This window comes from Mirounga leonina, unplaced genomic scaffold (assembly GCF_011800145.1).
Source record: "Mirounga leonina isolate KUSES-001 unplaced genomic scaffold, KU_Mleo_1.0 Mir_92, whole genome shotgun sequence".
Classification (NCBI taxonomy): Eukaryota; Metazoa; Chordata; class Mammalia; order Carnivora; family Phocidae; genus Mirounga; species Mirounga leonina.
The window spans coordinates 14366227-14393735 of record NW_023270852.1 but is presented as its reverse complement, the minus strand read 5'-3'; the positions used below and the strand labels follow the sequence as shown (position 1 = coordinate 14393735).

Here is a 27509-nt window from a genome sequence, read left to right as displayed (position 1 = left end):
CAACACCAATGAGGTGTAGGTATTGTCTTATTTCCCTTCTCCTGGTAGGATAATCAGGTAAACTGGTCCAGTGGGTGTGGGCTTCCTGGGCGGAGACCTTTTGTTTACAATTCCTGTGTATGGATCCAGATTATAAGACCCAGATCTTATTTATGAGTACCAAGAGAAGTATAGAGTCAAGAATTAAGATGGCAAAGATGAATAAAATTGATCAGTACACCGAAGTGATCAGTTTGAATGAATATCAGAGATAGCAGTTTTCTCTGTAATGGGCCCTTTTGTGAGGGTTTTCTAGATCCATTTTAAGGGTAGAGAAGTGAATGAACAGGAAGATCATTTTGCAGGTGGGAAATTGTGGCCGAGCTGGTCACTAGTAAATAATAGAACTGGAGCTTGACCTTATATTCTTTGATTCTAATCCCAAATTCTTTTTTCATTTTTTAAATCTGTTAAAGCCCCATAGCTGTGAGCACAAACTCAAATACTACTTTATCCCATTTACACTTATTATTACAGCAAAAATCCTTTCCCATCTGTCTAAGAGACAGACATGCCAACTAACATCAAGACCTGGTACCTTGTGTGAATGTGACAGTAGGAGTCTTCTAGTCTTCAGCCAAAAGATAAACTTATTTTCATTACATTTTTTTATTCAGTTCTTCTCTTCATTTATGCCTCATTGTCCCACTGCCAGCCCACACCCTTCTTTTGTTAATACCTACCAACTTGTCTTTTCAAGACAACAAATCAGATTACCTTACAGCCAATGAAGATCTGTCTCTTTTCACATCCTGTAGCAAAACTAGAGCAACATAGCATTGCTTATCTTCTCTGTACTATACCCAGGGTTTTCTCTTTGTCTCTGCTCCTTCAATCCCTACAACCCTAACACTTTTGTGAAATTATGCTTACTAGATTTATTTTTTTTTCAAGATTTTATTTAATTATTTGAGAGAGAGAGTGTACAAGCACAGGGAGGGACAGAGGGAGAGGGACAAGCAGACTCCCTCCTAAGCACAGAGCCCAACTGACTGCAGGGTGCAATACCAGGACCCCTGAGATCATGACCTGAGCAGAAGTCAGACGCTTAACAGACTACGCCACGCAGGTGCCTGACTAAATTTCTGAAAGAGATTTTAGTTAGATCAAAAGGGAGGTAGGTGGTGTCAAAGCATGGATTGATGATGGCTCTAGTTGGGTGGCCTGACATGTGCTTATGTTTGGTTCTCCTTACAGTGGTGAACTTCCAGCAGCGATTTGTGTTTCCAGTACAGTTTGGTGGCCCAATGATAGAACACTGGTGGAATTCCAACCTCACTTTCCAAATTTACACAAAGAAAACCCCACAGAAAAAGGTACCTCAGTTGATTTTTGACCTTTGCCTTACCATTTTTACTAGGGAATTAGTATAATTAATTACACTAATTAATTAATATACTTTACATTGAATCACCTAGCTAATGACTTCTTTCTAATAAAAGAATTGTACGAGCTTTTGGCAGAGAACTTGAGAAAATATTTCCGAAAAGCAAAAATTGTCTATAATCCCATCACCAAGAAATAACTTTGTTAATATTTATGTTTCCCCTTTGTTTTATTTTTTTTTTCAAATAATTACAATACATGTGTAAATCTTTGGCAGTATTAGGATAATTTTATATACAGTTTTTATCCTGCTTTTTTAAAAATTTAACATTATCTTTATAAATATTTGAAGATTTACTATATATTACTTAACACCCTATTTTTACCAAACATTATAATAAATACTATTTATATTATTTCAGACTTTTGTAAACATTGTTTTAATGACTACATAGTATTGCATTATAGCAGTGTGCTATAATTAACTTAATAATTCCTGATTATTGGACCTCTGGTTATTTCTAATTGTTAATTTTTAAAATATACATATTTGTGTATAAGCTTTTTATGTACTTGTTACTTTAGTGTAAATTCTCAGAAGTGGAATTACTGGGCTAAAGAGTGAATATTTGAAGCTTTTAATATTTACTGTCAAATTTGCTGTCCAGAAGAATGTTGCCGGTTTATTTTCCCAGCTTCACACATTTATGATAGCCTCTGTTTCTCCATAACCTTGATAGCATCAGATGTATTAAGTTTTATAATTTTTCTAGCTTAATGACAAAAATTTGTGTCATCTAAATGTTATTTTTTGTTTTTAATTGTGAGGTTGAATACTTTTTGTAAAGAACTAACTCTTAAAAATAGAAAAAGATTATCTTCCAACCTCTTGGTGACTCATGAAACCCTCTATAATCTTCTAGAGAGAAGTAGTGAAACCCAGGATGGGGACCAAAATGTGGCAGAACATAGGTTGCCACTTAAAGTTGCTTCAGTCAAATAGTTAAGCTATTTACTCCATAAAGTATGGCTTCCCTTCTAAGCTGTCCTTTGTTGTCAATCCAGTTAAAATCCCCTGTGTCTTGTCTTTAACCTAAATTTTTTTCTCTCTTTCTCTCAGCCAGAAGTCATTGGATCTGCCTCACTGCCTTTACGAACTGTCATTCAGTCTGAGTTGCTTTCTTTCAGTAACCAGCTTCCAGTGCAACAGGAGAATGGTCAGACTCCACTGGGCCCCCTTAAGGTACATAGATACACATTCAGGTAGTCAAGTATTTACGGAGCATGTATTACTGACTAGCACTGAACAAGAAAATCAGGGTCTCTTCTCTTGTAGCTTCTATTAAAATAGGGCAGCAGAGGGGTGCCTGGGTGGCTTAGTTGGTTAAGTGTCTGCCTTTGGCTCAGGTCATGAACCCGGGTTCCTGGGATCGAGCCCCACATCGGGCTCCCTGTTCAGCGGGGAGCCTGCTTCTTCCTCTCCCCGTTGCTTGTGCTCTCTTGCTCTCTCTCTCTGACAAATAAATAAATAAAATCTTTAAAAACAGGGCAGCAGAATTGCTGTGAAGGAAATAAACAGTACAATGTGAAAGTGAATACCTGGGAGGAAGTAGGGGATGGTGGTCAGAGAAGGTCTAAGAAAGTGACATTTTAGGTAAGATTTGAAGGAGAGGAAGAGGCCACCAAGTAAAAAGTAGAGGGAAGATAATTCCAAAGAAAGGGAATAACACATGCAGAGGCCCTAAAGCAGGAATGTTGCCGTAGGATAGCGAGCCAAGAGGGAGAATAGTAGAAAATTAAGACTGGACAGGCAGGTGGAAGGCATATCATTCAGAGCTTTGTAGGTCTACGTAAATGGTTTAGATTTTATACTAAGAGCCAAGAAAGGACATCAAAGTGTGAGAGTAACAATTGATTTACTTTTTTTTAAAATTTATTTATTTGAGAGGGAGAGAGAATCTGAAGCAGACTTCACACTGAGCATGGAGCCCAATGTGGGGCTCAGTCCCACGACCCTGAGATCACAACATAAGCCGAAACCAAGAGTCAGATGTTTAACCAACTGCACCACCTAGGCGCCCCTGATTTACATTTTTAAAAGATAACTGTGTGGAGAATAGATTGTAGGGGACGAGAAGAAAAAGAGAGACATTACCAGAAAAGAGAGAACTGATGGCTTGGACTAGAGTAGTGGCAGTTGAACAAGGAGAGAAGTGACTGAGTTTGTGGTCTGGTGGAATGAATTCTGATGTATAATTCATTGGAGAGAGGGTTCTTTCCTTGTCTTCAGAAGCTACAGGATTTCTTAGGTGGCAGAATTTGAATGTGTGGCTTCAGTAGGGCTTGGTCTTATTATTCTGGTGATCTTTTAAAATAATCACAGCCATACCTATGACATTTCCATGGCTCTCCATTATCCAAAAGACAAAAATACAGGGCTCACCATAAGGCCCTAGCCTATCACTTACAGCTTTCCTACCAATAGCCATGTCAAACTATGTAAAGAATCAGTAAGGTATCATGCTGGTTTATACCTCCATGCTTTTGATCTTGACTTTCATGCTGCTCCCTCTTGGAAGCCCTCTCTGTGTACTTCCTGGTCTTCTCGATAATAAATACCATTTAGTTTTAAAGACTGGTGTGATTGTCATTATGAAAAATTAACATCACATTACTCTTCCACTATCAAAGTTTTATTTTTTGTTTGTCTAGTTCATTCTGGACTGCAAGGTTAAAATCAGAAAAGAGGAATTAATGGAACTGATGGACTAGAAATTGTTTCTGTTCTGGCTCTCTTGAGAGAAGTACTGTTCTAGATAGATTGCTGTGCATATTTAGTATTGCGAAAGACTTCACTGTGGGTTTTAAATTAAAGGGAACAGCAAGTCCCCTTTATCCCTAATGACTTTAAACTTAGAGAAAAATTGCAAAAATAGTACAAAGAACTCACATACCCTTTACCTAGACTCACCAATTACTAACATTTGTCACATTTGCTTTATAATTATCTACCTCCTGTCTCTCCCTTTCTCACTGTCTTTTTTTCTTTGTCTCCCTCTGCATTCTCCCACACACCAACCCACAATTTTTTTCTGAACTATTTGAGAATATGTTATAGACATCATACATCTTCCCTCCTAAATTCTTGTATTTCCCAAGAACAAGGACATGATCATACACAACACTGTATAGTTCTAAAAATCAACTTAACCTTGATAATGTCCATAGGCCATATGCAGAGTTCACCAATTGTGCCAATACGTCCGTTTATAGAATTTTTTTTTCCAGTCCAGGATTATCTATTGCATTTGTCATCTCTCTCTAATCTCCTTTCATCTGGAACAGTTTTGTAACCCTCCTTTGTCTTTCAGTACTTTGATATTTTTTAAAAATAAGGCCTATTATTTTGTAGAATGTCCTCCATTGGCGTTTACCTGAATCAGTTACCACTATAGTGATTGTAAGATGATGATTTTCTAACTCCTCCCTTTCTTATGTTTTTACTAATTGCATTCTACTATACAGAAGAGTTGTCCTTTTTCCCATATTTATTTACATTGATATAGACTCATGGATTTTTACATTATTCAATAGGTTATAATCCATTACTATTATTATTCATTTTAATGCTCAAATTGTCCCAGATTTGGCCGATATGAGCTCCTTTGATTGAATTCTGTATCCTCTCTCCTTTCGATATGTCTCCATCCTTTTCTGAGCACTTCCTTATTTTCCGGCAGAAGATGATGTTCCACGTTCATCTTGTATTATTGATAAATCATCTGTCTAGCTTTTCTTAATCCTGATAAGGTAATGTATATACAGTCTATTAGTGTTCTTACTACTATGGTATTTGAGAATGAGTTAATTATTTCCTAACAATCTGATTTGCCTCTAGCTCCAAAATTCTGATTCTGATTTCAGAAGACATACTTGCTAACTCTCTTCCTTTTGTGTTTTATAGGTAACTGTAGAGCTTATTATAGATAACAAGGATTTCACTGGTGTGAATACTAAATTAAGTAGCAGCACCCAACATAGCCCATGTGCTCTTGCAAGTCCAGATAAGACACTATCAGAATCTGGTCAGTATGTTACCTGTACCAAAAATCCAGAGAACCTAAATCAAATTCAAAAAGAAGCTGCAAAGAAAGTGCAAAATTTGGTGCTCCCCAGCCCAAAGTCACCAAGTCCTGTTGCACCAAATCCTTCAACCTTCATGGCTGTGCCAGCCTCTCACGATTTAGCAAATCAGACAAATGGGTCAACAAAAGAGACTGCTTTGCTGTTGCATGTGCTCTTGATGGTGCCAGATGGGAAAGATTTCATTACTGGAGAATCTGACAAACAACCACCGTGCAATATTTATTTAAATTGCAAACTTTTCAGCACAGAGGAAGTCACCAGATCTGTCATCGCATGGGGCACAACACAACCAGTCTTTAACTTTTTTCAGGTAACTGTATATATCTTAACCTTCCATATCCATTAAGGATGTATGGGGGCGGAGACAAGTAGGTTTCCCAAATCATAATTCCATTATAAAAGAAACCTAGAATGTTCAGACTGGGAGAGACCTTTGTAATTATCTGCCATGCAGATCCATTCCCACTGTGGGATTGGAAGAGGAAAAGACATTGTCAACTTTTAAAACTTATGTCTTCATTTCCTTTTGTTCTGTCTCAGTTGAGATGGTTTCCTACTGTTTCTTTTGCCTGAGTTCTGAATTATATTCCTTTCTGCTTCCTTTAGAACTAAACTTTCCCCCTTTCTTTTCTGTATCTTCAAACTCTTCTTTAACTCTAGTTAACTTTTTTATATATTTTTTTCTCTCCTTTATTCCTCTACTTATTTCAGTACTTATCTTGCTTGATTTCTTTGTAGGATTTGATGCTATTGCTTAAATTGTTTCCTTTTTTGATTTTTGTAACTCTACTCTCTTATTTTCTTCCTGAATCAACAACTGTTCTTTTTCAGTCTGTGGGCCAGTAGGAAAAGAGTAGTGACCCCAGCACTTCTTTCTCCTTTTCTCTTACCTTTAATTATTGGTGCTCCTGTTCATTGCTCCTTGGCTCTCTTCCAAACCAACCCTCTTTTCCCATGGTCACTACTTCTATTCCCATAGCTTCAGCTATTATTTTTATGAAGATAACTTCCAAATCCATACTTCCATGTAGGCCAGACATTTCTGATCAGGTTTCTGATCTCTCTGTCTAGCTGCTGGTCATCATCCCCAGATGTCTCAAAAGCACTTTACACTTGGCTTAGACCTAATGCACTGCCTGGCATATCGGAGGTATTGAATAAAGATGTCTAAATGAAAAAAGGAATTCAAATGTGTCCAAATCTGAATTTATTATTCCTTCCAAATCTGTTCCACCTCCTCCTTTCTGCCCTAATTCATATTGTAATCTACTCAGAAGCCCAAGCAGAACCTGAAAGGTATCCTTGACTCTTTATTACATAATTATTCACCAAATCCAATAGATGCTGCTAACTTAATTATCTCCAGAATGAATCTTTCTGTACCTCAACTAAGTTGCCAGTGCTTTCATTCAGGCCCTCTTTCTCATTCCAGATGGTCTTCAGTCTAGTCTGTTTCTGGTCTTTCCCTGTCCATTCCTTTTTGTACCAGTAGGAATGATCTTTCTAAAACATTAACCTGAACATTTTTCTCCCCTGCTTTAAACTTTTCAGTGATTTCCCCATAGCCTTCAGAATAGAGTCCAGATGTTTAGTGTGAACTACAAGACCCTTTAAGAACTGACTGTCTTCCCTTCAGAACTCTTCCCTTCACACTAGGTAGTGAAGCTATGTTCAGCTACTGGAGGTTTCGTGAACGTTCTCTTTCCCTACCGCTGTGTCTTTACATGTACTTTTCCTTCTGCCTTGCAGTTCCTTCTCAGCCTTCATGACTCCTATTAGGCAGAGCTTTTTATACTAGTTAACTTTTTTTAAGATTTTATTTATTTGAGAGAGAGAATGAGAGAGAGAGAGCACATGAGAAGGGGGAGGGTCAGAGGGAGAAGCAGACTCCCCACTGAGCAGGGAGCCCCATGCGGGACTCGATCCCGGGGCTCCAGGATCATGACCTGAGCCGAAGGCAGTCGCCCAACCAACTGAGCCACCGAGGCGCCCTATACTAGTTAACTTCTGCTTATCCTTAAGAATTTAGGGTTACTTTCTGCCAGCAGCTTTCTCTGAAATCTCCCTATTTGTCAGGTTAGGTTGCTGTGTTTTTACTTATTTTGATTTCACAGAACAGAAATGTGCTCAGGGTACCTTATGTAATTGGAGTTTCTTAGATGGATACAAAAGTAGGTGAGCTCAGGTTCTCTGCTTTTCTGGTATCTTCCTCTCATCTTGCCGTACATCATTTCTGGTTTCACCCCTTTTCCTTTCATGTTTTCTGTTGGTTTCATCCTGGGGCTTGGGCTTATCTGTCCTGTGCTGATGCAGTTATGCTACCCTTCAAATTGGTGGGCCCTTGATTCTGCCTTTAATTTAACTGACTCGCTCTTGGCTGCAAATCTCTGCTTCTCTTTGTGACTTTTCCTTTCTCTTTCAGCTACCAGCTGACTGGCCAGTTCTCGAATAATTTTACATTGAAAATCCAGTTGAACATTTGGCTTGTTATTTACCATGACATTGGGTTGGGCAGAGCTTTTTGCACTAGGCCATACCATCCAACCAGTAGGATTGGCTGCCCTTTGATTAGGTGCTCAACCCTTGTCTAATCAGTAGCCATCTTTCTTTCAAAAACATCTGGGGGTTGGGAGGGGCAGGAAAAAAAGTCTGTCTCACAGAGGGGTTTACAAATGGGTCATTTTGCCTTAGAAAGGCTTGGATGAGGCGATGAGGCGGCAGGCAGTGATTGACATGTCCAGCAACCTTCTCTGTGTCCTCAAAGCCCTGTCTATATGAGCTTTGTCATCAGAGAACTCATACCATTTTGTATTTGGCCTTTATATGTTGGTCACTTACACCAGACTGGCTTCTCTTGAGGATACAGAGTGGGTTTTATTTTAATGTCTTCAGCTTCTAGCACTGTGCAGGGCTTTCAGTTCAAATTGGGCTTTCAGTTAATACTTGTTAAATAAAAGCATAGATTAATCCTTTGTCTCAGGTGTGGGTTTTTATTTTGTTTTGTTTTTTGATTGCTCCTCTCCCCAGGTGATTCCTGTCTCTCTGTCTTCCAAATACCTGGAAAGGCTGAAGGACAATGTGATGGTAATTGAAACATGGAACAAGTTGCGGAGCCCAGGACAGGACAAGTTGCAGGACAAGTTGCTTGGGCTGGTGAAACTCCCCCTCCATCAGTTTTACATGTCATTCAAGTAAATAGGATCTTTTGGAGTATTCTTTACTTTACATCTTTATCTTTGTATAGACTGAAGAGAAATTCTTTTGGTTTGCAAAAATGACTAGCCCAATAATACCTTGGAGGACTTTTCTCAATTTCACCACAGTCGCTACACTTTCTCCTCTGTTAAAACAGTTTTACAGATACTGCTTACCCTGTTTCAGGCCCTATGCTAAGAACCTTATATACATCAAGTCATTTAATCCTCACAACAGTTTTCTAAGGCAGGTAATTTTTATTTCCCCTATTTTACAGATGTGTTAACAAAGGCACAGAGGATTTAAATAACTTGTTATATATATTGTAAGTAGTAGAACCAGGGTTAGAACCCAGAGAGTTCTACTGCTTCACCAAGAAGCTCTACTGCCAAAGGTTATCACCTCACAAAACTAATGGTTTAGTTCTCTGTCACAAAAATGTTAGTACTGTTTACTTCAGCTATTTGCAAGATTTCTATACTGAGTGTTGTCTTTTGGACCTTCACATTTGATCACTGTACCTCACTTTTCACTGTGCAACACCCCCATAAGGTATTGATTTATCTGAAGGGTATTTCTGTCCTCACTACAGACTGTTCATTTTTTCTTTTGGTTCAAGGTACTGATTTTTAGTTATTTTAGCACTGACTTCTTTCCTAACAGCCTTCTTATGGTTCTGTGTTTTATATGCTGTTATTTTACATTTTACAGAGAACGCTTTTGTGGGCACAGTTTCACATGAGCCTTTCTATAACCCCAGGAAGTATTATCATTATCCCCTTTTTACAAATGAGGAAACTTATCCTTTGACTTGCAGAAGTCAGCCTCTCTGGCTTTCTTTTCATCATCTGTAAAATGAGGGTGATGCTAGACCCCCTGTCTCCCTTATGGCACAACTGTGACAATCCAGTGAGAAAACAAGTGGGTAAGCCTTCTGTGAACAGTGAAATACTTAGGCTGGTAACACTGGAAAGCATGGTCAGGCTAAGGAGTGCTGCTGGAATCATGCCTCTGTCAGCTATAGGTTTTTTCCCCTTTTTTAGTTGTGATATTAGTGTGGTCTGGTACTTCCCTTCCCTTCTCATTTCATTAGACCCCATTCTTTGCTGAAAGAGCGTAAAACAATAGTAGCTACCAGTTAATGAGTACTTTTATGTACTAAGTATTATAGTTGGTATTTTGGGTTTGTTATCTCAGCTAATCCTAACAACTGCCCTTTGATGGAAGTTTTATTACGTACATTTTACAGAAGAGGAAACAGAAAGGTTAAATTGATTATTAGAGTCATTCAGCAAGTTAGTGTCAGAGCTAAGATTCAGCATGGTATAATGAAGAGCATTTGGACTTTTTCTCATCTATTAATAGTGGATAATATCAACTTTTGCAGTGTTAGAAGGGTTATAGATGGCAGATATTATTGGTAATATTATCCAGATCTTATCTGCCAGACTCCAAAGTCCATTTCAGATTGACCACACTGCCTCCCTGTAAAGTAATGCAATTCAGCAAGCCTGTACTGAGATAGTGCTCGATCCCAGATGCTGGGCTTGGGGTCATGGTGATAACAGACATAAATCAGACTGCTTTCAAAGTGCTACATTTGTAACTTAACTGCCTGGTAATTTTTATTTGATGAGCTATGGTAAAATCATATGTTTTTTTCAAACTAATGTTTTCTAGTTGTAGACCCATTTTTAACAAACTGAGAAAATAAGCCAAGTAGGAAATGCAGCAGCAACTCTGTGACATGACTGATGGTTGTTATTTGCTCATTCGCCATTTCTCTCCCTCTAGAGATCCCAGAATTTCTCGCCTGCTGCTTGATGCTCAGTACCCAGTTGTTGCTGTTGACAGCTACATGCCTGTGATTGATGTGTTCTCAGGCCACCAAAACGGGAGTCTTCGCGTCTTCTTAGCCATGGGTTCTTCAGATCAGATAATGGCACTACAAAGATTAAAGAACGAAGAAGGAACACTTCCTCCCTTCAGCCCTAGGCCAGCCCATTTTCTGGATCAGCCATTTATAGCATCTGTTAATATGGTAATGATTAAACACTTGATAGTTTACAAAAACCATAATCTCATTTTAAGGTGTACAACTATGCTTTAATATATACGTAATATTGTGAAAGGATTACCACAGTGAAGCCATTTAACATATCAGTCACTTCACCTATTTACCTTTTTATGTGTGAAGTGAGAACAGTTAAGGTCTATTAGCAAATTTTAAGTTTCATAATCTCATTTTATCTTGCGTGTTTTAATGAAACCATTGCCCCAAATCCTTATTTCAGTAGTGAAAAGGAACATATTTGCACTCCCGATGCATGCTGTAGATCCAAGGAATTATTTGTTTTGTGGTTTAAATATATATCTGTCCCTCTGAAATTTTTGAATTTATAAAGAAACTCTAATTGGACAACCACATCCTAATAGTCTAATTTACTAACTTAATTAATTGCCTCTTTAAAAATTGGGGTGAACCTAAGACTGCATTTTAAAAGGTCTTAACTAAAAAGGAGATAATCCAGGAGGGAAAAATAGGGGTGGGAGGTTGACAATGATCCCAAATGTAGGCCCGCAAAATCTTACTCTGTTTCTTAACCAAATCCATGTTGGAAAGTTACAGTAAAGTTTCTTGCTCTTCTACAAGTAAATTCTTAAAAGTAATTTGTTTTGTATGGTGTTGAACAATTGAGAAAGCACATTGATATACTTTTTACATGTTTATTTCCCTAGTACTACATGAGGGGAACCATTGTCATTCACTTTTCAGGTGGTGAAACAGAGTCAAAAGAAGTTATGTTATTTGTCCAGGGTCGTATAGCTAAGAATGGGAAAATCAGAGTTTAGACACAGGCCTTTTTTTTTTTTTTTTTAGAGAGAGAGAGAGCACGTGTAAGTAGGGGGAAGAGCAGAGGGGGAGAGAGAGAATCTCAAGCAGACTCCCTGCTATGGAGCCCTATGCAGGGCTCAGTCTTACAACCCTGAGATCATGACCTAAGCTGAAATCAAAAGTCAGACACTTAACCTACTGAGCCACTAGGCGCCCCCAGACACTGGCCTTTTGACTTAAAAGTCCAATCTTCATTCTGTTGTATCATGTCCTAGTGTATTTTGCCTTTGGTGTCTTTACCAGTATAGCCAAATCTCAGTCTCCACATGATTTAAGTATGTTATGTTTTTAAATCTGAATCTGAATGACAAATGTGATGTCTCTAACGGAGAAAGATTAGGAAAATGTCTATGAGTAGGTTATTGTTTATTTGTATGTTATGAACTCCAAACTTTACTGTTTCTATTAGATACTAGTGTCTATTACTAGATAATAGTAGCTTTTTAAATTTAAATACGACAGAAAAGCACAAAGAAAATTTATCTATAATATCCCCAAGTCTATTTAGTGTTATATGGCCCTCACATTGCAGTGTAGACTCAGGTTTTGTTAAATGCCATACCAAAAGTTAGAAAATATTACTATGAGCATAAAAGAACTCTTGGAAAGATTAGATATCTGTAAATACAGTTGTTTTTCTTCTTGCACTCATGTCCCTTATCCATTTCAGCATCTGCAGAACTGAATTATTAGATTACTCTAATACTGTATGACCAAATTAAGCAGCTGCTGAGATTATGAGAGGTTTTTTTTTTTAACCCATATTTTTCTTCTCTGGGGAAACAAACTGAAAGTTCTCTGTTTCCCTAAGGAAGGTTTTGGAGCAGATATTGCTGATAGGTTTTTAGAATACAAAGTAAAGACCTTATGCAATTTCTATTCCGAATTCATGGGATTAGTACTTAGAATGTTAAACACATATAAATCATACAGTTTGACCCCTATCTGAATCCTGAATTCCCTCTTTGAATAGTCCCAATTATCAGTTGTCTTGTGTCTGTTGAAGCTGTATAGAGTAGAGGTAAAGAGCTTGGCTGTAGAGTCAGACTACCTGAATTCAAACCCTGGTTCCGCTGTTGTTAGCTATGCATGTTAAATTAGCTATTACAAGTGAAGGGCTTATTATAGTGCCTGGCTATAGTAAATAATAAAAACCTTAAATTGTTATTAGTATAGGTTACCTTCAGTAATGGTATGTTACAACCTCCCCTACTAGTCCTTACCATTAATGAATAGTCTCAGTGTTATTCCCAACTTTATTAAAAATAGTATGTAAATTGGGGCATCTGGCTAGCTCAGTCAGTAGAGTGTGCGACTCTTGATCTCAGGGTCGTGAGTTCAAGCCCTACATTGGGCATGGAGCCTACTTAAAAAAAATTAGTATATTAATACCTATTTGCTTCATGTGTATATTTTTTATCCTATTAAGATCTTCTTAATGTATTCTATTAGTGTACTAAGAATCAGAAGCCAGTGTTGAATTTTATTAAATACCTTTTTAGCATTTATTGAGATAGTCATGTTTTTAATGCAGTGAATTACATTTATGGATTTTCTAATATTGACCAAGTCTCACAGTCTAGAGTAAATCCACCTTGATCTGATTACAGTGAGCAGTTGTGAGATGTATACACAATGAAAATTAAGAATCTGTTTTAGTATCAGCTAATTACACCTATTTTTTCATGTAGACTCAGATTTCATAGAGAAACAGGAATATTCTAAGAAACTTTTTCTTTAAAGCTCACCAGTATCTCTATTTCATTTAATAGGCGGAGGACCAAAGAAATGGATTGATGGAGCATCACTTTGAGCTCCATGTAGAGAAAGTTAAAGGGCTAGCCCCTCTTCAGGCAACAGTCTGGGGAGAAGCAGATTGTTATGTCCAGTACTACTTTCCAGTTCAAGACTCCCAATCCAGTGTGCTAAAAGGACCTGAGTTCCCTGAAAATGGTAGGTTTGGGAGGTTAGAGTTTCTCATTCTTGTATGGTTCTTTCATTGGCTATACTTAGAATTTTGTTTTTTCCTGAGTGAATTTTGTGTTCCTAAATGTTCCTAGTCTTAACCTGGACAGTACAGGAGATGGACTAAGTTTTTATTTTTCTTTTCTTATGTTATTTCTTGTAATTTTTTATTTTGATATGATTTCAAAGTTACAGAACATTTAACAAAAATGGTACAAAGAATTTAACATATTATCTTACTACTTACTACTTTACCTAGATCCACAAGTTATTTATATTTTGCCCCATCTTATATCATTTACATGCCTACTCACTCTTATCTATACACATACAGTTGATTCTCATTACTCATGGTAGTTATATTCTACATAACATAGCAATGTCAGGGACACTGAATTAGAGAATACTGAACCATTGCTTTTAGGGGAAATATGTACATATATATATCTCACATAGATCATAATTGTAAATCCTAAAACAACTTATTTGAGTAGATTTTACTTTATTTTACAAAAGAGAGAACAAGGTTCAGAAATGTTAAGTGACTGAAGCTGCCCCAGTGACAATAACGAGGTGCACATTCAGACCCCATCCAACTGGCCCCAGAGCCAGATACTCTTGCACTACACCACACTAGCCTCTCCCATCTCCATCATCTGATCATCTCTGAGAGCTAAAACAAGAAAGCAGAGTGTCACTTTGTCCAGGCTCAGCTGGGAATGATCAAGTCAGGTGACTCAAATGTTTTGCCATTCTCAGCATGTCCACAAATAACTGCAAAAGAGCTGCCAGTATTGATTTTTGGGTTTCAAATAAGGGACTTGTATCTAGAATATATTAAAAAAAAAAGTCTTACAAATAATAATAAAAAACAATCTAATTAAAAAATATTCAGAAGATCTAAATAGACATTTTTCCTAAGATATACAAAGGCCAATAAGCACATGAAAAGATAATTCAGCATCATTAGTCATTTGGGAATGAAAACCAAAAGCACCACAAGATACCACTTCTTTTCACCAAGATGGCAATAATTAAAAAGCCAAAAAACAAAAACAAAGAATAGACTAACAGGTGTTGACAAGGATGTGGAGAAATTGCAACCCTTAGATATTGTCCAGCAATAAAGGGATCTCTTTCTTCTGTATTATCATGGAACCTTTGGGGACCATAGCTACTAGGGAAATGGGCCTTGGTAGAAGTAAGACAGAAGATAAAAGTTCTGGTTCCAGGTCCATGACCTACTACCTCTAAGACCTTTGGGTTCACTGTGTAACCTCAATATGTCTGTATTCTGTCTGTTAAGTAGGAGTAATAATAGTTGCTTTGTTTTCCTCACAGGAGTATTGTGAGGATGAAATTAAATAATACTGGATATTAACATACTATCTGACTACATAGAAAACCCTAAATGTTGTGTTTGATTATTCTGAATTGCTTTTCTTTTCCAAAGGAATTTCTTTGAAGCCTTTCAGATCTGCAACCACACTCTGTGTTCCAGATCCCATCTTTAATAGTGAACACCATCACTCTCTCCTGTTGCCAGCTGAAGTTCCAGTGCAAAGGCTTCTACTGAGTGCCTTCTCTGCACAAGGGCTTGTGCCTGGAGGTGGAGTCCAGTTTGAAGTCTGGTGCAGGTATAATGTGAAACCAATTTTGTGCCTAGAAAGGAAGTACACAATCATAGAGCATGCTTCCCTTGACAGCTTAGGTTGAATTGTAAGGAAGCTAAGCAATCCCTTCTACCCTATTTTATATGATCTGGCTTGTTAGTGACACTTCTCCAGATTTTGCTGAAATCTGAATTATTAGGTTCTTGGGAGCAGATGTATCTCATGCTTTTAAGTGCTTGTAACATTTGGAAGTGAAGTTCTATCAGTTTTACCTCCTACTGTTCTTAAATATTCAGTCACCTGTTTTCTCCTATTTACTGCCTTATTTGGTTCAGTCCCTCATCATATCATGCCTAAATTACTGATAGCCTCCTGACTGGTCTTCCCACTTCTAAACTTATTTCTTATAATCCTTTCTTCCTACCACCAGAAGAGTAGCCTTCATAAAATATAAATCCACTCATGTCACAGACTTGACATGAATACAGATGCTGCTTTGCGTCCCTACTCCCAAGAAACCAACAAAAATGACAAAGAGCATATAGATATAAAAGACAGAGCATCCAGAACAGAACGAGGGAAGAGTACCATTCACTTGCCAGCAACTTTTCCTAAAAACAGTCAGGTGAATTTAGGTTTGATTTAAAACTGATATAAGAATGGAATATTTTGACAAGAGAAGGAAGTAGAGTAGGTACTAACAGATCCTTTAAATTTGAGGGACTTAGGCCTCAAGCCATAGAAGAGATTGGGACTGCTCCACTTAGAACCACTTTTGCTGCTACAGGATGAATGCTCTCAAAAGTGTCTACTCCCAGAAGTCCAAGTCAGATGCAGATAACTAAACAGAAAGCTTGTAGGAAGCTGGGGTTTGTTCTGAACACAGAGTATAATTTATGGAGTTCCTCCTCCACAGAATGGGCAATAAATCCAGCCAGACACAACCACAACTGTATGCCACAAATACAGAACAACCAGGCTCCAAAGATAGCTTGATACCAAAAGCTGATCCCTCGGGCAAATTGAATCATTCATCCACCTAATTCTTCCAACTGACAGCTTGTGCTTTTTGCGGTTTACAGATACTATTATCCTGACGTGAGAGATCAGGTGGTTGCCAAAGGAACCTTGCCATTATCAAGGATCTGTGCCATGGTAACCATGCAGCACCGTGAGGATGTGGGAATACAGACCTTTAATCTCCCTTTAACCCCCAGGCTTGAGAACAGGAAAGAACTGAGGAACCAGTCATCAGGTAATTGAAGACTGCTTTGTCTCTCCCTTTCGAAATCAGTATACATAAATATCCCTTTTCTCTGTAAATAGCGACTCTTCATATTTTGAGAGACTTACCCTTTTAAGAATCTGATGAAAACTATGATCTACCTTCTCTTACAAAAATGAATGTATTGCTGGCGCCTGGGTGGCTCAGTCGTTAAGCGTCTGCCTTCAGCTCAGGTCATGATCCCAGGGTCCTGGGATCGAGCCCCGCATCGGACTCCCTGCTCCGCGGGAAGCCTGCTTCTCCCTCTGCCACTCCCCCTGCTTGTGTTCCCTCTCTCACTGTGTCTCTGTCAAATAAATAAACAAAATCTTTAAAAAAAAAAAAATGAACATATTAGTTTACTCTATGCAAATTTTAGAAAATATTTCCATGGACTGTCTGCATAAATGTTGTTTGTCTCATTTCTTCACCTTTAGCTTCAGCAAGCATTTAAGAAGCCTCACAGCAAAAGTCCTAAGTGTTATGTAGGTGTACTCAGAGAATTATTACTCCAGGGCAACATGAGCAGATGTGGGATTGGTGGAATACAGTTAGCATGACAGGGAATTCACTGTAAGGGAGGAAGAGGTTAGGATTTAAAGTTGAAAGGGATTCATTAAAATTTGGAGTTTTGAATTACATCCTAATTGTTTCAGTAGGATTGACCCACCCTCCAGGTACGTCATCAGATAACTAGAATTGGCCTCCTAAATGAAGTTACTGTGCTTGCTTGCTGGAGGGCTTGCTTGCTGGAGGGTATCTGCCAAAGCAAAAGGTTTTATTTTGCCATGATTAAGATTGAGTTGTTCCTCCTGACTGTCACTGATCAGCTTGTTCTGTTATTTTTTTTTTTTTTTTAAGATTTTATTTATTTATTTGACAGAGAGAGACACAGGGGGAGAGGGAACACAAGCGGGGGGAGCGGGAGAAGGAGAAGCAGGCTTCCCGCCAAGCAGGGAGCCCGATGCGGGGCTCGATCCCAGGACCCTGGGATCATGACCTGAGCCGAAGGCAGACGCTTAACGACTGAGCCACCCAGGCGCCCCATGTTCTGTTATTTCTTAAAGCTTTCTCTGAAATGTGATAATAGGAAGGTAGAATTTTTATAAAAGGATGGCATATAAAGGGTGTTTCAGGTGGTGGTGGTAGAAGGGTGTTAGAAATATAGGTGTGAAAACCTTTTAAAAGTTTAAAAAAGAAGAAAGGCTGGAGTCCATCTCAATTCTATAAAAATAACTGGGAGTTTAGGGGCTCCTAGGTGACTCAGTCAGTTAAGCGTCTGTCTTCAACTCAGGTCATGATCTTTGGGTCCTGGGATTGAGCCGGGCAGCGGGCTCCCCGCTCAGCAGGGAGTCTGCTTTTCCCTCTCCTTCTGCCACTCCCCCCACCCCACTCACTCTCTTTTTCTCTCAAATGAATAAATAAAAAATCTTTAAAAAAAAATAAGTGGGAGTTTAAAAAGTCTGAAATTAAGTTCTGCCTCTGATAGTTGTGCGATCTTGGCAAGCAGTTCAGTCTGACATAGTTTCTTGGATGTAAAGTGAAAATAGTAACTTTTGTTCTGCCTTTATTAATCCTAAAGTACAATAATATGAAGTGATTCTGGCCATGGACATTTTGTCTCACTGCTAATGACCCTTATTATTCATTAGGGTGTTTATCCTCTTCCTCTGACCAGGACTTGGGGTTTGGTAGAACAGAGACTCTTCCAGCTAACCTTTTTACCTTTTTTTCCTTTTGTCCTCATTAGGTTTACTGGATGTGGGCCTAAGGTACAGGCGTACTCCCAGGACAGCAGAGGGAGTTCTTGCTGCCCGAGCTGTCTCTATCTCAGTCCAGATTATCAGAGCCTGTGGTCTGCAAGCGGCAGCCAAGTAAGTCCACCTTAGAAAAGCAGTCCTCATCTTTTTCCACTGCAGTCCATACAGCATATGAGGCTCAGATATGCAAAACTTCCTTGTGTACAATTTCCAGTTTATTAAGCACAGCTTTATTTTTTTCTTTTTCTCTTAAGAAAGCATGTAAGGGCGCCTGGGTGGCTCAGTCGTTAGGCGTCTGCCTTTGGCTCGGGTGGTGATCCCAGGGTCCTGGGATCCAGCCCTGCATCAGGCTCCCTGCTCAGCGGGAGGCCTGCTTCTCCCTTTCCCGCTCCCCCTGCTGTGTTCCTTCTCTCGCTTTGTCTCTCTCTGTCAAATAAATAAATAAAATCTTTAAAAAAAAAAAAAGAAAGCATGTAAGACTATACATGAGTAAATCACTTGCAAACTTTACTACTTAAACTGTTATTCGCAACTTTGCTCCTTGATCTTATCCTCTATTCTACTTAACCACTCATTTACACAGGCAGACCCTATACCTCAAACTAAGCCAGGACCAATCACTACAACTCTTCTGTAATCCCATATTCAGTCTGTGAATACCACCTCCCATTTTTCTAGCTTGTTCCCCTTCGGTCTGTTCTCAACATGGAAACCAGTGATCCTATGAAAACTTAAGTCAGACCTTGACACACCTCTACTTAAAACCCATCAGTGACTTTTCATCTCATTCAAAGGAAAAGTCAAACTACTAAAAATGGCTATGAGACCCCACATGATCTGGCTCCTTATTATCTTTATGACTTATCTTCTACTCGTCTCCCCTCTGCTTACTCTACTCCAACCACTGGCCTTATTGCTTCTGAACACACCAAGCTCATTCCCCTCAGGGAATTTGTCTTGCTGTTTTTTCTGCCTGGAACACTGTTGTTATATATGAACAGCATGGCCCTCTTTTTTTTTTTTTTTTTTTAAATTTTTATTTATTTATTTATTTGTCAGAGAGAGAGAGAGTACAAGCAGGGGGAGTGGCAGGCAAGGGCAGAGGGAGAAGCAGGCTCCCCACTGAGCAAGAAGCCCAATGCGGGACTTGATCCCAGTACCCAGGGATCATGACCTGAGCCAAAGGCAGATGCTTAGCCGAATGAGCCACCTAGGCATCCCAGCATGGCCCTCTCTTAATCTCCTTTAGGCTTTTGTTCATACTTCTCTCTACCTTGAATGTTCATCCTTTTGTCCACTAAACAAACTCCTATTTTCTTTTGACTTGGCAGCTTCTTTGCAGCCTTCCTTTATTTCTTCCTACATGTGGACACAAGTGGCGCTTTGTCCTTTGTCTTCTATTTATTTCTTTTTGAGGATTTTATTTATTCATTCATTTATTTATTTGAGAGACTGCACAAGCAAGGGGAGCAGCAGAGGGAAAGAGAGAAGTAGGCTCCTTTCTGAGCAAGGAGTCCAATGTGGGGCTCAGTTCCAGGGCCCTGGGATCATGACCTGGGCCAAAGGCAGACAACCAACCAATTGAGCCACCCAGGTGCCCCTCTCCTTTGTCATTTAGCACCTTGGTTGTAGCCCGTATTACTCAGTTTCAGTGATTTGTATACATGAGTTTCCCCCACTTTGCTCTGAGTTCCTCTAGTCACTGTCTGAACTCCTCTCTGCCCCCTGCTACCACATAGCTTAATTCTAGCACATAACAGGTGCCCAGCAAGAAAGAGAACTAAGTCATGCTTCTACTATAGACTAGTTCACTTTGGACACAATTTCAAGAAAGAAGCAGGTAAGTGTTCCATAACTTTTTCCCTTATTGTAAGGGAATCAGTCAGATCATTTGCCTTTAACTTCACAGTCTGTAAATAACTAACTGAATTACTGCCATGTGAGATCTGACACTAAAGCAGTTGGTAAAAATGTTCAGCCTGGTTAATATTTTTTGTCACTAAATTCTCCAAATGTGCTTCTAGTGATTGCTGGAATCACTGTTAAGCAATCACTCCAGTGATTGCTGGAATGTTCATTTTGGTGTAAGTTTTACCAGGGCAGTTTTTTAATCATGTCATTCCCTCACATTAAAACTTTTGATGGTTTCCCATTGTCAGTAGCAGTGGTCTAATTTTAATCATGCATTCCTATTAACAAAAAATAAAAAGTTTAGGGGCGCCTGGGTGGCTCAGTCACTAAGCGTCTGCCTTCGGCTCAGGTCATGATCCCAGTGTCCTGGGATTGAGCCCCACATTGGGCTCCCTGCTCGGTGGGAGGCCTGCTTCTCCCTCTCCCACTCCCCCTGCTTGTGTTCCCTCTCTCTCGCTGTCTCTCGCTGTCAAATAAATAAATAAAATCTTTTTAAAAAGAAAAGTTTAGCATACCCTCCGAATAGCTATATACTTTTCGTGTGTAAATCATCTTCATATACTACTATTTATTAAATACATTATAAAATATACAATGGCATATACAAAACTTTAACATATGAGATAACAAATATAGAAATTTTAATGTTTTCTTCCTATGCCCAAGTAGTTTCTCCTAAATATAAACCCCATAGATTGTACACACTCTACTTTAGGGACTACTAGTTCACAGGATAAGCTCTAATCTGCTCAACTTGGCATTCAGAGCCCTTCTTTTTTTTTTTTTTTTTTTTTTAAAGATTTTATTTATTTATTTGAGACAGAGAGAATGAGAGACAGAGAGCATGAGAAGGAGGAGGGTCAGAGGGAGAAGCAGACTCCCTGCTGAGCAGGGAGCCTGATGCGGGACTCGATCCCGGGACTCCAGGATCATGACCCGAGCCGAAGGCAGTCGCTTAACCAACTGAGCCACTCAGGCGCCCCAGAGCCCTTCTTAATCTCAGTCTTGAAAGAAGAGCAGGAATGCCCAAGAGAGCTGAAAACTATTCTGTTCACAGGGACGAACACATGCAAAGGCACGGAGGCGTGAAACTTGTGTCTGTGGAGTACTTGTTCTATGTAAGACCTAGCCAGGGTCAGAATCTGCAAATTAACCACGATTTAATTGGCAGAGAAGGACTTGGAGTTCAGATACTCAGTAGCTCTCTCATAGATAAGAAGCTCAGTAGTCCCTCTCTCCAGATCATAAAAAAAAGTCAGATCAGGTGGCAGGCAGTTTGTTGTTAACCTGCATTTGGTCTGTGTTACTGTTTCAAGAAGGAAGGGTAAGAAGGCAGGCCAGTTCTAACACTACATTCTTCTGGGGCAGTCCTACAGAATATGAGACAGACAAGGTATAATGGAAACAGATTGCACTAGAAATTGGACCCCTTGGCTTCTAGTCCCATCTCCCACTAGCTGTGCGTGATCTTGGGCTAGTTGCTTACTTCTCTGGGTCTAAGTTTCTTCATCTGAAAAATGAAAATTATGAACACCTCTCCTGATTTTATAAGGATCAGTGTAAGAACTAACAAATATGAAGTGACTTAGTTAGTATAAATTACTAACTACTATACAAATGATTAGTTCCATTTGTATAGATAATTAACATTACCCTTATTATTAGCCAGCAAAATATAATAAAATCAGAAATAATAATACAACAAATTTGTTGTAGACAAATTGTGTAGACATATACCAGTCTACTATTAGTGATCATTTTAGGTTAATTTCGTTAGAAATGAAAATGCAATAAGCATATAACTATGCATACATCTTTAGTATTTGTTGTATCCTCATGCTGTCCTCATTTTAGCAAAGAGGACAGTGAAACTTGGAAGAGTTTGAATAACTTGTCCAAGGTCACACGTTTAATTGAATGATAGAGCCAAGATTAAAACCCAGATCTTTATAACTCCCATTACTACCCTCTACTAATGTATTCTAAGTACAATAAAGAAGAAACCCCTCTAAATGCTTTGTGGCTATCAGGAAGTGCTTCAAAAACCAGTGACCTCTATGGGGTGCCTAAGTTGGTAGAGCATGCAACTCTTGATCACAGGGTCATGAGTTCAAGCCCTACGTTGGGTGTAGACCTTACTTTATTTTTATTTATTTATTTTTTAATTTTATTATGTTAGTCACCATACAACACATCATTGGTTTTTGATGTGGTGATCCATGATCCATTGTTTTCGTATAACACCCAGTGCTCCATGCAGTACGTGCCCTCCTTAATACCCATCACCAGGATAACCAATCCCCCCTCCCCCACCTCTAAAACCCTGTTTGTTTCTCAGTTCATAGTCTCTCATGGTTCATCTCTCCCTCCAATCCCCCCCCATTTTTCCCTTCCTTCTCCCAATGTCCTCCATGCTATTCCTTACGTTCCACAAATAAGTGAAACCATATAATTGACTTTCTCTGCTTGACTTATTTCACTTAGCATAATCTCCTCCAGTCCCATCCATGTTGATGTAAAAGTTGGGTATTCATCCTTTCTGATGGCTGAGTAATATTCCATTGTATATATGGACCACATCTTCTTTATCCATTCATCTGTTGAAGGGCATCTCGGCTGTTTCCACAGTTTGGCTATTGCGGACATTGCTGCTATGAACATTGGGGTGCATATGGCCCTTCTTTTCACTACATCTGTGTCTTTGGGGTAAATACCCAATAGTGCAATTGCTGGGTCATAGGGTAGCTCTATTTTTTTTTTTTTTAAGATTTTATTTATTTATTTGAGAGAGAGAATGAGATAGAGAGCATGAGAGGGGGGAGGGTCAGAGAGAGAGGCAGACTCCCTGCTGAGCAGGGAGCCCGACATGGGACTCGATCCCGGGACTCCAGGATCATGACCTGAGCCAAAGGCAGTCGCTTAACCAACTGAGCCACCCAGGCGCCCCAGGGTAGCTCTATTTTTAAATTTTTGAGGAACCTCCACACCGTTTTCCAAAGTGGCTGTACCAGCTTGCATTATCAACAACAGTGTAAGAGGGTTCCCCTTTCTCCACAACCTCTCCAACATTTGTTGTTTCTTTCCCTGTCCATTTTTGCCATTCTAACTGGTTTAAGATGGTATCTCAATGTGGTTTTGATTTGGATTTCCCTGATGGCTAATGATGATGAACATTTTTTCATGTGTCTATTAGCCATTTGTATGCCTTCTTAAGAGAAGTGTCTTTTCATATCTTCTGCCCACTTTTTGACTTGATTATTTGTTTTTTGGGTGTTGAGTTTGAGAAGTTCTTTATAGATCTTGGATACCAACCCTTTATCTGTAGTGTCATTTGCAAATATCTTCTCCCATTCTGTGGGTTCCCTCTTTGTTTTGTTGACTGTTTCCTTTGCTGTGCAGAAGCTTTTTATCTTGATGGAAGTCCCAAAAGTTCATTTTTGCTTTTGTTTCACTAGCTTTTGGAGATGTATCTTGAAAGAAGTTGCTGTGACCGATGTCAAAGAGGTTACTGCCTATGTTCTCCTCTAGAATTTTGATGGATTCCTGTCTCACATTGAGGTCTTTCATCCACTTTGAGTTTATCTTTGTGAATGGTGTTAGAGAATGGTCAAGTTTCATTCTTCTGCATGTGGCTGTCCAATTTTCCCAGCACCATTTATTGAAGAGACTGTCTTTTTCCATTGCATGTTTTTTCCTGCTTTGTCAAAGATTATTTGACCATAGAGTTGAGGGTCCATATCTGGGTTCTCTATTCTGTTCCATTGGTCTATAGGTCTGTTTTTGTGCCAGTACCATGCTGTCTTGGTGATCACAGCTTTGTAATATAGCTTGAAATTGGGCAACGTGATGCCCCCAGCTTTGTTTTTCTATTTCAACATTTCCTTGGCGATTCGGGGTCTTTTCTGATTCCATCCAAATTTTAGGATTGTTTGTTCCAGCACTTTGAAAAATGTCATTGGAATTTTGATCAGGATGGCATTGAAGGTATAGATTGCTCTGGGTAGGATAGACATTTTAACAATATTTATTCTTCCGATCCATGAGCATGGAATATTTTTCCATCTTTTTGTGTCTTCTTCAATTTCTTTCATGAGTATTTTGTAGTTCCTAGAGTATAGATCCTTTACCTCTTTGGTTAGGTTTATTCCGAGGTATCTTATGGTTTTTGGTGGTATTGTAAATGGAATCGTTTCTCTAATTTCTCTTTCTACAGTTGCATTGTTAGTGTATAAGAAAGCAACTGATTTCTGTGCATTGATTTTGTATCCTGCCACATTACTGAATTGCTGGATGAGTTCTAGTAATATGGGGGTGAAGTCTTTTGGGTTTTCCACGTAAAGTATCATGTCGTTTGTGAAAAGAGAGAGTTTGACTTCTTCTTTGCCAATTTGAATACCTTTTATTTCTTTTTGTTGTCTGATTGCTGTTGCTAGGACTTCTGGTACTATGTTGAACAATAGTGGCGAGAGTGGGCATCCTTGATGTGTTCCTGATCTTAAGGGAAAGGCTCTCAGCTTTTCCCCATTGAGGGTGATATTCGCTGTGGATTTTTCATAGATGGATTTTATGAACTTGAGGAATGTTCCCTCTATCCCTGTATTCTGAAAAGTTTTAATCAGGAAAGGATGTTGTATTTTGTCAAGTGCTTTTTCTGCATCAATTGAGAGGACCATATGGTTCTTCTCCCTCCTCTTATTAATGTGTTCTATCACATTGATTGATTTGCGAATGTTGAACCACCCTTGCATCCCGGGGATAAATCCCACTGGGTTGTGATGGATGATCCTTTTAATGTATTGTTGGATCCTGTTAGCTAGGATTTTATTGAGGATTTTGGAATCCATATTCATCAGGGATATCGGTCTGAAATTCTCCTTTTTGATGGGGTCTTTGCCTGGTTTGGGGATTAAGGTCATGCTGGCCTCATAGAATGAGTTTGGAAGTTTTCCTTCTGTTTCTATTTTTTGAAACAGCTTCAGTAGAATAGGTATTATTTCTTCTTTGAATGTTTGGTAGAATTCCCCAGGGAATCCATCAGGCCCTGGACTCTTGTTTTTTGGGAGGTTTTTGCTCACTGCTTCAATCTCGTTACTGGTTATTGGCCTATTCAGGTTGTCAATTTCTTCCTGTTTCAGTCTTGGCAGCTTATAGGTTTCCAGGAAGGCCTCCATTTCATCCAGATTGCTCCGTTTATTGGCATATAGTTGTTGATAATAATTTCTAATAATTGTTTCTATTTCCTTGGTGTTAGTCGTGATCTCTCCCCTTTCATTCATAATTTTATTAATTTGGGTCCTTTCTCTTCTTTTGGTAAGTCTGGCCAGTGGTTTATCGATCTTATTAATTCTTTCAAAGAACCAACTTCTAGTTTCATTGATCTGATCTACTGTGTTTCGGGTTTCTAATTCATTGATCTCTGCTCTAATTTTAATTATTTCTCTTCTAATGCGTGGCTTAGGCATCGTTTGTTGCTTTTTCTCTAGTCCTTTAAGGTGTAGAGTTAGTTGGTGAATGCGAGATTTTTCTGTTTTTTTGAGTGAGGCTTGGATGGCTACGTATTTCCCCCTTAGCACCGCCTTTGCAGTATCCCATAGGTTTTGGACCAATGTGTTTTCGTTCTCATTGATTTCCATGAATTGTTTAAGTTCTTCTTTGATTTCCTGGTTGACCCAAACATTCTTGAGCAGAGTGGTCTTTAGCTTCCAAGTGTTTGAATTTCTGCCAATTTTTTTCTTGTGATTGAGTTCCAGTTTTAGAGCATTGTGGTCTAAGAATATGCAGGGAATAATCTCAATCTTTTGGTATCAGTTGAGACCTGATTTGTGACCCAGTATATAGTCTATTCTGGAGAAAGTTCCATGTGCGCTCGAGAAGGAGTATTCTGTTGTTTTAGGGTGGAATGTTCTGTAAATATCTATGAGGTCCATATGGTCCAATGTATCATTCAAAGCTCTTGTTTCCTTGTTGATTTTCTGCTTAGATGATCTGTCCATTGCTGCGAGTGGAGTATTGAGGTCTCCTACAATTAACGTATTGTTATCAATATGACTCTTTATTTTGGTTAACAGTTGGCTTAAGTAGATGGCTGCTCCCATGTTGGGGGCATAGATATTTACAGTTGTTAGATCTTCTTGTTGGATAGACCCTTTAAGAATGATACAGTGTCCTTCTGTGTCTCTTATTACAGACTTATTTTAAAATCTAATTTGTCTGATATAAGAATTGTTACCCCAGCTTTCTTTTGAGCTCCGCTGGCATGGAAGATGGATCTCCATCCCTCCACTTTCAGTCTGGATGTATCTTTAGGTTCAAAATGAGTCTCTTGTAGACAGCATATGGATGGGTCCTGTGTTTTTATCCAATCTGCAACGCTCTGCCGTTTTATGGGAGCATTTAGGCCATTCACGTTAAGAGTGATTATTGAAAGATATGAATTAATTGTCATCATGTTGCCTGTGAAGACGTTGTTTTTATAGATTGTCCCTGTAACTTTCTGTTGTATATCACTCTTGGGGTCTTTCTCCTTTTATAGAACCCCCCTTAATATTTCTTGCAGGGCCGGCTTAGTGGTCACATATTCTTTCAGTTTCTGCCAGTCTTGGAAGCTCTGCATCTCTCCATCCATTCTAAATGAAAGCCTTGCCAGATATCTTGGCTGCATGTTCTTCTCATTTAGTACCCTGAATATGTCTTGGCAGGCCTTTTTGGCTTCCAGGTCTCTGTGGATAGGTCTGATGTTATTCTGATGTTCCTCCCTCTGTACATAAGGAATCTCTTCCCCCAACTGCCCTTAGGATGGTTTCCTTGGTTCTAAGATTTGCAAGTTTTACTATTACATGCCGGGGTGTTGGCCTGTTTTCCTTGATCTTAGGAGGGGTCCTCTTTGCCTCTAGGACTCGAATGTTTGTTTCATTCCCCAGATTAGGGAAGTTCTCAGCTACGATTTGCTCAAATACATCTTCTAGCCCTCTCTCTCTCTCCACTCCCTCCGGGATTCCAATTATTCTGACATTGGAACGCTTCATGGTGTCACTTATTTCTCTGATTCTATTTTCATGGATTCTGAGTTGTTTTTCCCTGGCCTCCTCTTTTCCCTTTTTATCTATTATATTGTCTTCCAGGTCGCTTATTCGCTCTTCTGCCTCAGTTACCCTAGCTGTTAGACTATCTAGATTGGATTGGATCTCACTGATAGCATTTTTAAGTTCTGCCAATTCACCTTTTATTTCTGCCCTTGGAGACTCTATGTTGCCATTAATTGATTTCTCCATTCTAGCCATTGTCTTCACAGTTGCTAGCCTGAATTCCATCTCCGACATCTTGGTTATAACTGCAGCCATTTGTAAATCTGCAGCATAAGTCATAATCTTGGAGTCTTTTCTATTTTGGGGGTT

At 39.0% G+C, this 27509-nt stretch overlaps 1 protein-coding gene across 5 annotated transcripts in view; it reads left to right on the top strand.

Annotated features, from left to right (window-relative positions):
- The window catches only part of C2CD3 (C2 domain containing 3 centriole elongation regulator), a 146634-nt gene that overhangs the window by 49352 nt on the left and 69773 nt on the right, over positions 1-27509 (top strand). For all 5 annotated transcript variants that reach the window (XM_034995356.1, XM_034995352.1, XM_034995353.1 and 2 more), the window contains 9 exons: positions 1237-1355; positions 2486-2608; positions 5330-5821; positions 8539-8702; positions 10501-10747; positions 13375-13555; positions 15021-15204; positions 16263-16435; positions 18195-18318. In XM_034995356.1, coding sequence (XP_034851247.1) covers positions 1237-1355; positions 2486-2608; positions 5330-5821; positions 8539-8702; positions 10501-10747; positions 13375-13555; positions 15021-15204; positions 16263-16435; positions 18195-18318 — 1807 coding nt within the window. The remainder of the gene's footprint in view (positions 1-1236; positions 1356-2485; positions 2609-5329; positions 5822-8538; positions 8703-10500; positions 10748-13374; positions 13556-15020; positions 15205-16262; positions 16436-18194; positions 18319-27509) is intronic.